General features: G+C 38.0%; 1 protein-coding gene across 11 annotated transcripts in view; it reads left to right on the top strand.

The window, feature by feature from the left end:
- NEK10 (NIMA related kinase 10) overlaps positions 1 to 17,054 on the top strand; it is a 332,836-nt gene that overhangs the window by 79,396 nt on the left and 236,386 nt on the right. For all 11 annotated transcript variants that reach the window (XR_014251269.1, XM_082415109.1, XM_082415111.1 and 8 more), the window contains 4 exons: positions 487 to 624; positions 3,560 to 3,605; positions 5,760 to 5,881; positions 6,024 to 6,126. Coding sequence is in view for 10 of the 11 variants with exons in the window: in XM_082415109.1 (XP_082271235.1) it covers positions 487 to 624; positions 3,560 to 3,605; positions 5,760 to 5,881; positions 6,024 to 6,126 (409 nt within the window). In the remaining variant the exon portion in view is untranslated. The remainder of the gene's footprint in view (positions 1 to 486; positions 625 to 3,559; positions 3,606 to 5,759; positions 5,882 to 6,023; positions 6,127 to 17,054) is intronic.

The following is a 17,054-nucleotide window of genomic DNA, read 5'->3' as shown; positions in this document are numbered from 1 at the left end:
CAATGTTCCCAAACAAACTGCATGTCTCCCTGCACACCCACACACAAGTGAATTGGAGCCCTTGTCAGTGAACAAATAGATATAAAAATTAGAATGACTGTTTCTGTCCAACAGATAGCTGCACTGATGTTGTCTTACCTTAGCTCTCAGCTCTAGAAATTGGTCACTGACCTTCTAAGACAAAAGCTGTCACTAATCTCTCATACAAATAGTCAAAATGGCTTGTCCCAATGTATGACACATTCTCCAAGTTCACACCAGTGTTTCTGTATTTACCCAGTAAAATCCTATGAAATATTGCAGACTGATCCAGAATATACCAATTTTTTTGAGGTGAGCTTAGTGTAAATACAAATTTACTTTTTAAAGATATATGACTTATTTAGATGACTTGGCTTAATCATGTGACCTTATTAATCTAATCACTTTCTTCCCCTCTCTACTCCCAAACCATTCTTTTTTTTTTTTTTGTCTCCTTTATTTTAGGTTAGAAAGCGTAGTGGTCAAAATCTTTTAGCAATGAAAGAAGTCAATTTACATAACCCAGCATTTGGAAAGGATAAAAAAGATCGAGACAGCAGTGTAAGGAATATTGTTTCTGAATTAACCATAATTAAAGAGCAGGTAAATGCTTTTGTTTATGAAGACGGTTTCCTTAAATAAATGTCATCAAAAAAAGTAGAGTTCATGTGCTGTTCTTGTCCATGCTGTGTTAAGAACTGGTTCTGTTTAATATAATTGGCATTGAGGTGATATCAATCACCAAGTTTTCTCCTAAGGCTTGACACTGAACCATAGACATAACTATATCAGGGCCAGGGATGCAGAACAATTGAGTTCACAGCACAGAGAGTATTATATATGAGAAAGCATATTCGTTTCCTTCTTATTATATTGTAGAATATTTGGTTACTTTGTTACATGCATAAGAGTATGACTAAGACTTCCCTGACTTTTGTCAAATGGAACCAAGTTGTTAACATTCCTCAAATATGGCTTATATAATCTAAAATGTGAATTTTTCAAGATGGGTTATTATTTATTGACATGAGCAAAACATTCTAACATAATGTTCACAACTCATGTATCATTATGAAGGTTTGTTTCAGGAGAAAGAATAAACGTGTCAGAGAGAAATGGGAATTCTTTTTGTGATCAAAGAACACATTGGTTTCTTTTAAAGCTTTCTTTATTTATACATTCATTATGAATACTGTTCATCTATAACTCCTGGGGAGACCTATCAGTTCATGGCTCTTTGTTTTCAAATAGTTAAATTTGCATAACATCTGTGCTGGGACATAAAGAACCATAAATATGATGATCTTTATTCATTGAAATCTCTAGTTCCACTCCAATTTATAATTTACAGTAAATATCATTAATAGGTTGTTTTATAGTTGACTTTTATGTACAAAGAGATTAGGTTTTGAAAAGTTAGTGTTTGCTCATGTTCCAACACTGTAGCCGTGGGCAGTGTGCTGTTTCACAGCACAAGGTTAGAGCATGGCTTTTGCCCTAGGCTGGTCTAGTATCTTCATTTGAACCCAAATCTGGATGTAGTCCTGGCCAGTGAGCTAGGTCCAGAATATGGTTCTGTTGCTTACCTAGTTCCATATTGTTAAAAATCTTCTGGCCATTTGCTAGTTGATGAGGTAGACTATTGGTTTTAGTATATTTTCTAAGAAAATAAAGTGTCAGGGTGGGGCCATATAGGAGGCCTCTGCTTGAACTTTGAGGGAGCTCAAAATTGTAGAACTGTGCTTGCACCATGGGCTTAAACCAAGGAAAGGACAATAAATTGAGGTCAAAAAGGAGGAGGTAATGGCAGACAGAAGTGAGAGAAATGGGACTAGAAAGGGAGAGTGTATTTGTTAATATTAAGACTAAGCTGCAGTAACAAAGAAGCCCCAAAGTGCGTGGGCTTGAAGGAGATATCTCACCATGCAATGGGCTTTGTCTTCCTGTCAGTCCAGGGTGTGGTGCTCTGCTCCATGAGGTCACACAGGGATGCCCACTCCTCCTCTCCCATTGCAGCTGCCGAGGCACATTTATATCCGCTGGTGCACCTGGCGTTTTGGGTTCAGACACAGGATTCCCCTCACACTCCACTGGGGAGAACTGAGTGATGAGCCCCTTGAGGCTGCGAGAGAGGCTGAGAGGTGTGATCTGTGGTGGGGAAGCACGTCCTGCTACAAGTCGATGGACTGGAGGAGTGTGAGAGCAGGTTTTTGGTGGATAGCCAGTGGATTCTCCTTCAAAAGAAGGCAAGAAGAAAGGCCAGAAAGAGATGCAAGCCATTTATGATGTACCAGTGACTATTCTGAGATAAATTTCAGTTTATGTAGAAACTCAAATTGTAAATAAACAACCTCAAAAATTTAGTATTCTTGTAGAAAATTATTATGTTATTAAAAAAATAGAATTTCCATGTTACCTTCTGAGGTAAACTATGCCAAAGAGAAATTGTACTGGACACTTTTTGTTGAGGTATAATTGACATATGACTGCATATTAGTTTCAGGTGTACAACATGATGATTCAGTATTTGTATGTATTGTGACATGATCACCACAGTAAGTCCAGCTGACATCTATCACACGTAGTTACACATTTTTTCCTTGTGATAAGAACTTTTAGATGGCAAGGAAGACCTTATTCAGGACCACTGCAATAGAAGTCAAACTATTAGAGTAGAGGAGAGAGATTGAACTCAACTCTGAACACAACAGGGATGGCTGGGGATTTACAACCAAAAGGCAGGGCTAGGGGGGTCAAAGGATGGAAAGTTACTAAGAGGAACTTGGTTAGTTATCAGGTTGGGGGAAGAAAAACTTGATTAGATAACAAAGATGGGGAGATGAGGAACTTGATTGGATATCCAGAGGGCAGAGATGCTCACTAAACTGGCTTAGCAGGATTCTTGCTGAAACGAGGCAGGCCAAGGAGGAGGCCTGGTCCAGAGGAGGACTCCAAGGAGCCTGACCTAAGTTTGTTTAAGGAGGGAGTCCTTGGCAATTATTATTATAATTTTAATGGAGTTAATAACTCTTAGATTATTTCAGTTTCAAACTGATAATTTTGGAGAGCATAGAAAGACACCACTCGTGTAAATAGATACAGTGTATATAAACATTTAAGTGGCAGGGGGAGGTTAAGAGCATAGGTATATGTATTCAAAATTAATTGCTTCATTTCAGTTTTCTCCTCTATGCAATCTGTGTGTGATGTTGGAACAGGAAGTGTTAAATTAATTCTTAAGATAGCTTCCAGTTCTGCAGTCCTCTAATTTAGTTAAATTAGGTGATAAAGCACAATCAGCTTTCAATTTTATTTGGTAAGGCTATATGGGAGATTGCTATTTTCAGAACAGTTTTGTGAGCAGCAAATAAAAAGAATCCTGAAAAATTAGATGATATCTTGAAATGCTTTGTTTTATAAATAAATATAAATATGATGATTTCTTTGTTGTTTTCAAGTATGAAATCCAACTAAATTGTCTGCGAACACAAGTTTACATTTTGAAGTAGTATAATGTTTGTTATTTATTTTCTTATAGCTTTATCATCCCAATGTTGTACGCTATTACAAAACATTTCTGGAAAGTAAGTGTGATTTTCCATGATATTTCTAATAATGTATCTATGTTACTTACATATTTTTATTTTAGAATGTCACAAAATAAGCTTAGTCAACTATTTTCTCTACCTTTTTTGTTGTCTATATGACAGTGGATGACATTATGCATCACTTTCTTGAGCAGTGAAACACTGATAATCAATGATCAAAAGATACATACAAAATTCTTAGATCCCTATATGTAAGACTGCATGAACAAAGCAAAATAATAATTATTGCTATTTTCATGTCTAGGTTTTTTGAGATTTCTTTTTCTTCAAGTTCAGGTAATTGCCACAAGGTGGCGATGGAGCCCTGACTGATTCTGCGTCATCATTGGGATGATGGAATACGGAATCAAATCTTGAGGTGAAACCAAACTCAGTCACTTGTTTTAAAAAAATAGGACATTTGACTGAAGTAATATACATATTAATAGACCTTTATGTGCTTCACCTGTGAAATTTCAAAATAAATCTCCTTTAAAGGGGCTTCCTTGCTGCCTCTTTATCAGTGCTATTGTTATGCAAACCTGTTGTGTACTTTGGCATGTTATGATTTTACCCATCTCCCTTCCTCTGGTTGACTCAGAGGAACTCAGTGCTGAAACTGTTCAGTAAATCCTGCCCCCTTGGCCATTTGTTCTTGATATTAGAATAATTTCCCATAATTTAGTGCATATCCCATCATAAAGAGACCTAGACTAGCTTCTGACTTGTACTGAAGTAACACAACTTGTCTTAATTTAAAAACAAAATAACTGGGGCTTCCCTGGTGGTCCAGTGGTTGAGAATCTGCCTGCCAATGCAGGGGACACGGGTTCGAGCCCTGGTCTGGGAAGATCCCACATGCCGCGGAGCAGCTGGGCCCGTGAGCCACAATTACTGAGCCTGCGCGTCTGGAGCCTGTGCTCCACAACAAGAGAGGCCGCGATAGTGAGAGGCCCGCGCACTGCGATGAAGAGTGGTCCCCACTTGCCACAACTAGAGAAAGCCCTCGCACAGAAACGAAGACCCAACACAGCCATAAATAAATAAATAAATATTAAAAAAAAAAAAATAACCTGACTTCTTCCAAAAAGAATTGGCAGTGGCTTAAAAATACATAAAATAAGATAAAATAGATTAAGAAATCATGATAAAAGGTGAGAAAATTAATGCTAGAGGCAAGGTTAATACATACAGTAAATATTTCTTGGGATTATGAAAAATTGGAAACAATATAAATGTCAACCTTTAGGAGAATGATTAAATTTATGATACATCTGTATCGTGGAATACTATGTAACCAACAGAAAGAATGGCGTGGGTCTGTGTGTACTGACGAACATATAAGAATGTTGAATGAAAAAAGTATAAGTTGCAGAATATGTATGGTGTGGCTTCAATTTTGTAAATGTTGTATATATACATATTTTACATACATCCAAAACATTACAGAAGATACATATCACATACTGTTGTTAATAGCTTCATATTGACTTTGGAGGAGAAAGTAGAATTTACTTCTGTTTCTTGCATCCAAAGCAAAGAGACAAACCCAGTCAGTTATGTGAGGTTCCTGGGATCCATGAGCTGAAATCTGGAGAAGGCCAGCTTTCTCAGCTCTTGAGCTGGCATCACAGAGACTTCCGTCATGGGTGGTATATCCAGTTGGGTCATTGCTAAACCACGGTATGATTTCATTGTAAAATACTGTAAGGTAAATCTACGAGACTGAAGAACAGTGCAGTTTAATGTCTGAATGTCTGGCTTGATTTAAGGGTAAATTTTAGACCATTGAGAGGAAAGCTGGGTTTACCTGTTCTTCAGGGACTCCTCCATGACTTGGGATCATTTACTTGCTCTCTTTGGTGCCTCTCACCCCTTCCACATCCTGGTGTACATAGAAAATGATAAAATTTGCCAGCGTAAACTTATGCTAGGAGGTTGCCTGTAGCTGAAAGAGACTGTTGCTGGGCTCCAGTTGTCCCCAAGACCCCCCTCGCCCCCAGCCCCTCCAGAGCTGATTGAGTCCATGTCTCTAACTCTTTTGTGTTGTGCCCTCAACACCCATTGGGAAACTTGGATTCTAATTCATAAGTTTTTTCAAAATGTCTATATTGAATTTATTTCTATTACCTTTTCTTGTTTTTTATATAGATGATAGGTTGTATATAGTTATGGAGCTTATAGAAGGGGTCCCTCTTGGAGAGCATTTCAGTTCTTTGAAGGAAAAACAACATCATTTTGCTGAAGAGAGACTATGGAAAATATTTATACAGGTATCTTTTATCTTCATTAACTTTTTCTATGAAACAGTAAAGTTCTGAGCTGATTTCCTAGAGTTGTGTGTAGCAGTCATGAGTGGCTGTCTATCTGTATATATCGGGGAAATAACATTTGTTTGTTCTTTGCTGTTTGAAGCTGTGCCTAGCTCTTCGGTACTTACATAAGGAGAAGAGGATCATCCATAGAGACCTGACGCCAAACAACATTATGTTGGGGGATAAGGACAGAGTAACAGTTAGTAAGTATAAAAATCTGAAAATTTTCAACTTGAGAGTCTCTGAATATTATTCTAGGACAGAGTTGTTCGATAGAACTTTCTGCACTGAATGGCATGATCTCTGTCTACACTGTCTGGTATGGCAGCCACTGGCCACATGTGGCTATCAGGCACTTGAAACGTGTCCGATAGCCTGTGTGCCTGAGGATATGAATTTTAAATTCTATCAAATTTTAGTTAATTTAAATATCCCTATGTGACTAGTGGATACTGTATTGGACAGTGACTAGTGTAGTTCTTGATGACTGAGTTGTATTTTGCCTGTATGAGAGAATAAAATACTCTTAGGTTGCTTGGGCATTTAATTCCTAAATCAATGGTTTCTAGGTTTTTTTCTTTTCTGTAGAACACTTCTTCGTCAACAAAGCCTTTTAGAACCACCACATGAGCACATTGTTGAACTATTTTAATATAGTCTGTGACATATGGGTGACAAATGTACATATCAAGGGCTGTAAAAATTCCAGCCATTTGTATACTTCAACATTTTCACTTTTTATCACAATATTTTCAACTGTAGCAGGTAAGTTGTCTAATTCTTAATCATAACTTAAAATGAACTTTTTAGCTTAGAGCGATATGTTAGCTTTCTCCTGCCCTCTTCACTCACGAACACTTAAGTTACTCTCATGGACTATTAATGGTTTGCCAACTGCAAGTAGGGAGACATCTCTAAATCAGTGGTCTGCGAATATTTGTGATCATGAAATTCCATTAGTAAATTCTTTTGATAGTACACTGCCAGTATATCAATATGTATGCTTATTTATGAATTCTGTACACATATCACTGTATAATTATTCTATAGTACATACCGTCAACAGAAATAAAATATAAAGGGGTACATTAAAATTCAAAATAGGGGTTTTGATATTTTTCACCCCACCCCCACCCGCCAGTGGATTGCCTTAGGCACACAGCTTTGGAGGCCACTGCCCTAAATTTTATTGATGTGAAAGACATTTGACAACATTTTAAAGCTGAGTCTCTTAGTTTTGGAAGAATCTGATTCCTCATGAAGGCAATTCCAAATGTACACATTTACCTATAACCACATCCTCAGTAACAACAATTAGATTCACTGTCCAGATTTTTTAAAGTAGAACATGTTATATCAGTTTAAAAAATAAAAAATATCCTAAAACAGAAGTTTTATTGATAACTTTCAATGCAAAGTTACTTGGAAATATTTCAAGCCAGCGCTTTGTGAAATGTAAGATGAGACCAAATAATTGTGACTCTTCATCTCAGATACACATTTGCTTAATCATTAGAAATTAATCATAGTTTTGTTCATCATAAGCTTTTTACTTTTTATAAATTACACTTGTGTTTCCTTAAGAATATTTACTATTTATATGCTTGTAGATATTTTAATTTATAAGTTAATAAGGATTATTATAAATTGTGTGTTTGAATTTCATAGCAAACAGTATATATACTTTTAAATAGTATTAAACAGATTTGTTTAATAGTTTAATAGATCTGTTTAATCCTTCTAAGATGACTATTCAGGTCATATTTTCAGAGGAATAGCCAACCCCGCATTCCATTTTCTTACTAAGATTAGCTGCAGTCATTTCCTTTGGTTACATTTAAATACATTGAGATTAATCTTTTATTGTAGTAGCCTGATTTATTTTCTTACTAAACTTATTTTAAGTAATTTTTATATTTATTTTCTTTAACCGGTAGCACACATAAAAATGGTTTACATAATAAAATAGTGCTAAAAATCTTATGAAGAAAAACCTACCTCTTTGCAACCCCCAGTTCCATTTCCCTAAAACAACCACTTTTCAGTCTTTTTAGCTCTTTCTTCTGGTATCTGGTTTTCCATTGTGATAGCTGAAGATTCAGTTTTCTTATTTTTTCTTCGTCCCCATCCGCCATCCTGCAAACAGTTATAGCACAATTTGGGGTTAAATCAGCATTCAGTATTTACATTATTACTACTGTGTGATTATTATTATTATTTTTATTTTATTTTATTTTTTTAATTTATTTATTTATGGCTGTGTTGGGTCTTCGTTTCTGTGCGAGGGCCTTCTCTAGTTGCGGCAAGTGGGGGCCACTCTTCATCGTGGTGTGCAGCCCTCTCACTATCGCGGCCTCTCCTGTTGCGGAGCACAGGCTCCAGACATGCAGGCTCAGCAATTGTGGCTCATGGGCCTAGTCGCTCCGCGGCACATGAGATCTTCCCAGACCAGGGCTCGAACCCGTGTCCCCTGCATTGGCAGGCAGATTCTTAACCACTGCACCACCAGGGAAGCTCCACTACTGTGTGATTATTGTTCAATGTTGATTACCTCTCCTTGCTTATAGACCTTTTGTTTTTTCTAGAGTTAATAATTGCCTTCTTGTTTATTTTCCTAGTTTTCTGTGTACCTTTTATTTCTTCTTCCCAAATCTTCTAAAAGGATTATAAAAGCCCTCTCTGTACTATTTCCACATGGTCAAACATGACAGTTACTCTCAGTTTTTTTTTTTTCCTGGACACCCATTTCCTGTACCTGTTGGCTGTAATGTAGACTGGGTTTGACTTTAGGTCTGCTGCACAGCCATTGTCCTGGAACTTTCGTGCTCCTTTTTTTTTTTTTTAACTTGGCCACACCGTGTGGCTTGTGGGATCTCAGTTCCCTGACCAGGAATTGAACCTGGGCTACTGCAGTGAAAGCACCAAATCCTAACCACTAGACCACCAGGGAATTCCCATGCTCCTTTTCTGATCAGAGTCTCTATTTCCTACATCCTGTCTCTTTCTCTTTCTTTTTTAACTCCCCTATTTTGCCAAAGTGTATCTTCTAGTACTTTCCTAAGAAAGAGTGCTTTGGAAGTTATAATTTTTACTTTAAAAAATTTTTTTCTTATTTAGAAATTTTTGAGGTATAAGTGACATTTAACATTATATTAGTTTCAGGTGAACAACATAATGATTTGATATTTGTATACATTAGAGCCTGCAGGCAGTTGGGTGGAGCTGGGTCTTGGTGTCTAGATGGAGACCTCCGGGAGAGCTCATGTCAATTAATATTCCCTGGGGTAGGGAATTCTCTGGTGGTCCAGTGTCCTGGACTCCCACCCCAGACAGAGGCTCAGGCCTGACCCATGGCCAGGGAACCAAGACCCCACAGGGCACGTGGCGCAGTTAAAAAAAAAAAAAGGAAAAGAAAACAGACAAACAAAACCCAAAGGCAAATGATAAAAACAGACAAAGAAAGAAAAAAAAAAGAAAACTAAAAACAAGAGAACAACCAAACAAAAGAACCCCAAAGTGAAAATGAACAATAAAAACAAAACTGACAAAAACAAAAGCAGAAAGCACACTAAAAAAAAAAGAGCAAAGAAAACATAAAACACACAAAAATGATCAAAAATGTTTATATCTAAAAACAAAACAAAGAACAAAAACAAGAAAAAAACCACAAAATAACAAAAAGTAAAGTAAAAGTAGAAAAATAACAAATATTAAAAAATGTTTTAAAGAAAAGAAAAAAATGAATAAAAAAATAAACAATAACAACAGAACAAAACAAAACATAACAGTAATAATAATATTTTCCTGGGGCCTCAGCTGTTAGTGTCCTTGCCCCCACCATGAGCCACAGCCAACCCCACCTCCCCAGGAGGCCTTCCAATACCTCTAGGTAGGTCTCTGGACCCACTATGGGCACTGTGGGGCCAGCTCGGTCTCTGACATGGCCTGACTCCTATGTGTACTTGCCCCCAAAGACCACAGCTACTAGACCTAGACTGGTCTCAGTTGTGGGAGCACTCGTTGTCCCTTAGATATTCCATAGACACAGGGTTTACCAAGCTGATCATGGGGATTTAATCCACAGCTTGTGCAGCTGCACAGAGAGATTTCTATTCCTCTTCCTTAGTTGCACCACCCCTGGGGCTCAGCTTTGGTTTTGGCCTCACCTCTGCATGTGGGCTGCCCTCAGGCGTCTGTTCCCTGCCCAGGCGAGAGAGAATGAAAGCAGCGGCTGATTGGAGCACACTTGCTCACTCAGGCCAGGGAGGAATAAGGCTGCCACAACTGGAGTGTGTGAGAAGTGCCTCCGTTTTTTTTGGGGTGGGGATTGTTTGTTTGGTTTTTACCATCCACGTATAAGTGAGATTATGTGGTATGTCTTTGACTTATTTCACTTAGTAGAATGCCTTCAGGGTCCATCCACGTTACTGCAAATGGCAAGATTTCATTCTTTTTTATGACTGAATCATATATGTATGTGTGTATGTGTATATATGTATGTGTATAATGCATATATACATATGAATAAATATATGTAGATATAGATACATATATACACATACATTTCACATTTTCTTTATTCACTCATTTGTGATAGGCTCTTAGGTTGCTTCCATATCTTGGCTATTTAAAGTAATGCTGCAATTAACTCTTTTCAAATTAATGTTTTTGTTTTCTTTGGATAAATACCCAGAAGTGGAATTGCTAGGTCATATGGTAGTTTTATCTTTAATATTTTTAGGAACCTCCATACTGTTTTCCAAGGTGGCTGCACTAATTTACATTCCTACCAACAGTGCACAAGGGTTCCCTTTTCTTCACATCCTCACCAATGCTTGTTTTGTTTTGTTTTGTTTTTTGCCTTTTAATGATAGCCATTCTAACAGGTGTGAAGTGATATATCTCATGTGGTTGTGATTCATATTTCCTTGATGATTAGGAATATTGAACATCTTTTCATGTACCTCTTGGCCATCATATGTCTTTTTTGGGAAAATATCTATTCAGATCTGCCCATTTTTCAATCAGACTGCTTTTGGGATTTTTTTGTTTTTGCTACAGAGTTGTATGAGTTCTTTATATATTTTCGACGTTGACCCTGTATTGGATGTGATTTGCAAATCTTTTCTCCCATTCAGTAGCTTGCCTTTTTATTTTGTTAATGGTTTTCTTTCCTGTGCAGAAGCTTTTTAGTTTGATGAAGTCCCACTTGTGTATTTTTGCTTTAGTTGCTTTGCTTTGGGTGTCAATTCTAAAAATCATTGCCAAGATCAATGTCAAGGAGCCTACGTTTTCTTCTAGGAGTTTTATGGTTTCAGGTCTTACATTCAAGTCTTTAATCCATTTTGACTTAATTTTTGTGTATGGTATAAGATAGCAGTCCAGTTTCATTCTTTTGCGTATGGCTGTCCAGTTTTCCCAACACCATTGGAAGTTTTAATTTTTAGATGCTTGCATGTCACAAAATATTTTTGAGGGACCCTCATATTTGGTTGTTAGTTTGGCTAGGTGTAATATTCTCAGATGAACATGATTATCCTTCCAAATTTTGAAGGCATTACTCCAGTCTTCTAGTATCCCGTTTTGCTGTTAGAAAATCCAATGGTATTCTAATTCCCATTGCTTGATACATGAGTTGTTTTATGTCTCTGGAAACTTGTAGGATGCTCCCTTTATCCACTGCTTTGGGTGGGTCTCTTTTCATTCAGCATGTCTGAAACTAGGTCTGCTCTTCAATCTGGAGACTTAAAACTTCACTCCTGGGAAATTTTCCTGCACTGTTTTTTCATTACTTTTCTTCCCTCTGCTTTCTCTGTTTTCTCTTCTAGAATTCCTATTATTCTTAGATGTTGTATATTCTAAATACATAAGTCCCTTATATACGAACCTTCAAGTTGTGAACTTTCAAAGATGTGAACGTGCATTCCATTGATGTCAGGCGTGAGTAAAATTGCAGCTTGCCCTCCATCTCTTATTGCTGACGACCCTTCAGCTCTACCATCTCCCACCTCCTCTCCCTCCTCCAGTCAGTAACTCTTCTTGCCTGGTCACTCGATGCCAGCCCCTATATGCCAGCTGTTGTACTGTGCTACTGCACTTTTCAAGGTACTGTACTGTAAGATTAAACATGTTTTCTTTATTTTTTTGTGTTTGTTTTTTATGTATTATTTGTGTGAAAAGTATTATAAACCTATTACAGTACAGTACTATATAGCCAGTTGTGTTAGTTGGGTACCTAGGCTAACTTTGTTGGACTTACGAACAAATTGGACTTACAAACGCACTTTCGGAATGGGACTCATTCATATGTCGGGGACTTGCTGTAGTCTAATTTTTAAAATAATTGTTCTCTTAGTTTTCAGCTCTTTGTACTTTAGAGTTATTTCTATAACTTTATTTTCTAGTGATTATATTGAATATTTAATTTTGATTAATATATTTTTAATCCCCTCAAATTTCATCTTGTTCCTTATTCCATTTTCATGGAATCTTGATTTTATTCTCTCTCAGTATAATATAGACTTTTCTCTTCCACCCCCTGCATTGTTTCTGTATCTTTTGGATCCATCTTTTTTTTTTTTTTCCTAGTTCATGTGCTCTCTATTTCCTGTTGGAGATTTTCCTCAAATGTCTGTTGATCTAAGCTGGCCCTTAATACTTATGAGAAAGACACTAAAAAGGCTGTGTGTTCCAGTTAAGGGTGTCATTTGGTGGACTTTAGAGCACAGCGGAAAATTTCCTTAGGAGACCCCCCAATGTCATTGCTTAAACTTTTTCCAGATAATGTACCCCCAATATCTTGCCTGAGATGATGTCCTTCTGTCTGCTGTCATTCTGGGAGCAGTGTGGAGGAAGAGGTCTCAGGGAGCCACGTTCAGTTGATAGATTTTCACTGAATTCCCATGAGTTCAGCCTCACTCTGCTTGGTGCTTTTCTGGTTCAGTTTCTTTGCAAAATAAATGTCTATTTTTCTGCTAGTGAAAAAGAGAACTCAATTTACTGGTAGCGCCATGTGTGAGTATGGGACAGGACCTGGGGACTTGATTTTAATTCCTGGGGACTTGATTTGTACTTCACTTCTGCCTTGGGCAGCACCCTTTTGGCCTTTCTATTCTCAGGCACATGGGTTAGGACGCCTGCTGTGTACCATCCTTCATCTACTTCCCATCTTCCAAAAATTCCTTGGAATATATCATCCTCTGTTGTCACATCTCATTGTCCCTATGGGTAACTTTTCAAGGAAAATTCCTTTCTCTTCACTTTAGCAAGGTTTTGAGAGCTAGAGGAGATAAACACATAAGTCACTCCATCCTTTAACCCAAAATGGGCAGGCTAGTTACATTATTAAGTCCACACATTAAACTTAACAAAATACCCCACTTCCCATGTTTACTCTATAACTTTAATAAATATACTTATATTTTACTCACACTCAAATTGTAAAGGATTCCCTAGAAAGAGTTACTTTGTTTTACAAAAATAATAAAACCTTAATTATTTTTCTTTGTCCTGCCCCTCATTGCAAGTCTGCCTAACCTTATTCTTATTACCATTTATTAGACTTATACTTAAGTGTTATTAATTTTAAAATTATTTTCAATTTTTAAGACTTTTTAGCTTTAAGTGAGGCAATATTTTTCTAGTTTCAAATAAAGAAGCAGTGATAAATCTCAGAACAGAATTTTATCCTAGTTCACTTTCTCTTCACTAAAGTAATTATTTGCAGGACATGAATAGGCTGCCATTATTTTCAATGAGTATAAAATGATTTTTTGACTAAGAAGATAATCCATAGAGAACTGACATCACTATTTAAAAATATTTAAAATATAATGATGAAATATGTTTTTCAGTGCCTATCACTATTGATATAAATATGGACATTAGAGACTCTTGTTTTTAAGAGGGGTTATTGTTAAATTAAAATCTTATGGCATTAATTTGAAACCAAATGTATAAGATTCCCATAATTTGAGAGGTTTAAATAAAGTTGCAATTCATAAAGCCTATAAAAATAGGCTGTGGTACACATGTGAAAGCATATCACCAAAGAGGGACAGCCGTATCGTATTTTATTTTTCTCTTTTCTTTTGCTAGGTTTATTTACTCCCAGAAAAGAAGCACAGAATTACCAAGTGATGTTTAAGATGCATGAGACAAAATATATTGAAAACGTGACCAGAAAAAAGAGTTGTAGAAAAACTAAAATTGCCTTCTTCTCCTCTTTTTTCTCAATGTAGGTGAATGAGATGATTTAAGATTGAGGTTGGTTTGCAGTTATTTATATAGCAAGTGGAGTTTGCCTTCATGAGGCAGTAGAAAGTAATAACATATTTGGGTATGTGTGGTTTTACAAATGGTAACTAATTTAATGTCTAAACATGTTTACATTTAAAAGACTGGATTTTTCAATGACTTGTGCCATGGAACATGCCCAGGTCTCACCCCTGAGTTTATTTACAGACTTGGAGACCACACAAGGGAGCAGACCCTGACTCAGGGGCACACCAGGTGAAGCACAAAGTTGGGCCTAAATGCTGCCAGCTGCCTGCTGCCAAGTAGGAGAGAATCTGCTGAAAGGGAACTTGCATCTGAACCCACCATTTCACATTTCTTGGCTTTTCAAATACACATTTTAATGTAAAACCTGCATGCCCCCTTTTCTTCCCTGCTCCCAAATATAAAAGGAAGAAAAAGGAAAAAACAAAACTCATTCAAGTATAAATAATAGATTTCAGACATGGACTTTGGCGCATTACTCAAGAGGTCACATGTTCATCCTGCAACCAAACAGGCCGTGCATATTTCTAGATGTTTCTCCAATGACATGTGGCTGTTGCTACTGGTAATAACAACAAGAGCATACTCAAGTCGATGGAACATTTATCAAAGGCTCAAATGCTCATCAAATGCCATCACATGCTAGACATGTGGGGGTGGGTAGAAGATGAAAGCCATGGTCTCTGTCCCCCGATTCTTATGGGAAAGACTTTCAGTTCTTCACTCAGCAATTATTTTCTGAGCTGCCGTATCCTGTGGTGAACAAGGCAAGCATGCCAGACATGATCACTATCTTCATGGAGCTTATAGTTGTATTACAGGGTGATAAAGCCTAGAGTATTGTCTATGCAAAATATATTAGTCAGGATGGGACATGTTATGCTGTAGTAACAAGTAATGTGAAAGTCTCAGCAGCTTAAAACAGTGGCAAACTACAGCCTGTGGGACAAATCCAGCTGTGGCCTGTCTTCTAATGTCCTGTGAGTTAAGAAGGGTTTTACATTTTTAAATGGCGTTAAAAGGAAGAATATGTGGCAGTTACCATATGTGGCCCCAACAGCTTAAATATTTATCATCTGCCCCGTTATAGAAAAAGTCTGTCCACCACGGCTTAAAACAGCAAGGTCTCTATCTTGTTCATAATACATGAGCATTGTAGGTCAGTAAGGGAGCTGTGCTCAGAGATCAGGCTGGCTGAAGACCTCCATACCTGCTTCCACATCAGAGGTAGGGAAGAGAGAGCATGGCAAACCATACCTCAGCTCTCAAAGCTCTTCCCCAAAGTGTCAGATATTACTTCTGCTCAGAATTCATTGGTCAAAGCAAGCCAAGTTCACCAGGGTGAGGATATGTTCCTCCTCCAGAAAGAATGTGGGTGAGCAGTTATATAGTCTTCCACAACTATCATGCACAGGAGAAAATGTGACTAGTTCTGCCTGGGGGAGCCTTCTGGTGAGGAGCTGGGCAGGATAGGTAACAGCGTTTCAGGTAGGGGTACAGCAAATGCAAAGGATTAGAGACCCAAAGCAGTACAGTGTGCCGAGGGGCTAGCAAGATGCTCAGTAGAGGCTTTGGTGGGTGAGAGCTGGGACTCTGACGTCTGTTCAGAGATTTAGCTTCAAGATTTCAGACTGAAAACTATGTGATCAGATTTGAGATGGAGAGATCATTGTGATGGCAGGTGAGGGGGCACCGTGGAGAAGGACTGGAGACAGATCCCCAGTATAGGAGGTAGATTGGTTTGGATATGTTTGGGTGCAAAAAGCCAGGATGCCAATGGTTTAATCCATGAGGACACGTAGTTATCTCATAATAAAGGGACTGGAGGTGAGCAGTGCCAGGTCTGGTTCAGCAGCTCAAGGAGGTCAGCTACAATCTAGGTTTTTCTGTCCTTTCTCTCCATTTTCCTCAGCAGATTGGCCAAAGCTCCAGGCATTATTACCAAATCCAAAGACAGGAATCAGGGTGGCAGCTAGGGTGAAAAAATAGATTCTTCTTTTTGAATAGCTACTCTTTTTATCATAGAAGAAAATCTTTCACAGGGGTCTTTCACAGGGATTCATGTTAGAGTTATTACATTCTTTTGGCCAAAGCAAAGTCATGCAACCACCCCTGGCTGTAAGGGAGACTCTCTAGGTGAGCTCCCAGCCTGTACAGCTGGAGATGGGAAAGGGAGGTGGGGGTGGTCAATGGCTTTTGGAGAGCTAGCCTGTGGTATTTGCCGCTAAAGCTCTTGCAGTTGCCCATAAAGATGTGTAAGTTTTACCTATGGCAGCAGGAGAAGAGGATATGGCAGAAGGATTATACTCAGCAGTTATTTGGGACCCAGAGTTAAAAAGGTTGCTGACCAGTTAATGAGGTGTGACAACAGTTGAGAAAGAGTCTGAGTTTATGAAGATTGTGACACCATTGACAGAGAATTAGGTGAGGAAATTTAAGGTGTGAGATTTCTAACATGCTAAGTTAGAAATGCGATTATAGTCTTTTCCTGGTTAAAATTCTTAAAGTAGCTCCCCATGACATTTAAGAGAGTTTAGATTCCCTAGGGCACCCAAGGCCCTTTTCTCCTGATCTCTCCTTGCCTTTTGCTCTGGACTCATGAGACATATTTCTGTTTCCTGAATAGACCAGTCTGTGCTTTTATTGCTCTGTGGCTTCCAAAGTGTTGCTCTCTCTGTCCAGAATGCCCTGCTGCTACTCACTTCTAATGCTACTCCTCCAGGTGGCATCTTTGATGTCCACATCCAATAGGTTCTGAGTCTGTGCTCCCTTAGTACACTGGCCTGGCCTCGCTCATTGCATGTAAGACATTGGTTTATTGCCAATCCCTCCTTGAGGTAAGGGAAACCAA

This window comes from Balaenoptera physalus, assembly GCF_965194825.1.
Source record: "Balaenoptera physalus genome assembly, chromosome: 11".
Taxonomy (NCBI): Eukaryota; Metazoa; Chordata; class Mammalia; order Artiodactyla; family Balaenopteridae; genus Balaenoptera; species Balaenoptera physalus.
This window is presented reverse-complemented; position numbering and strand designations above follow the sequence as displayed.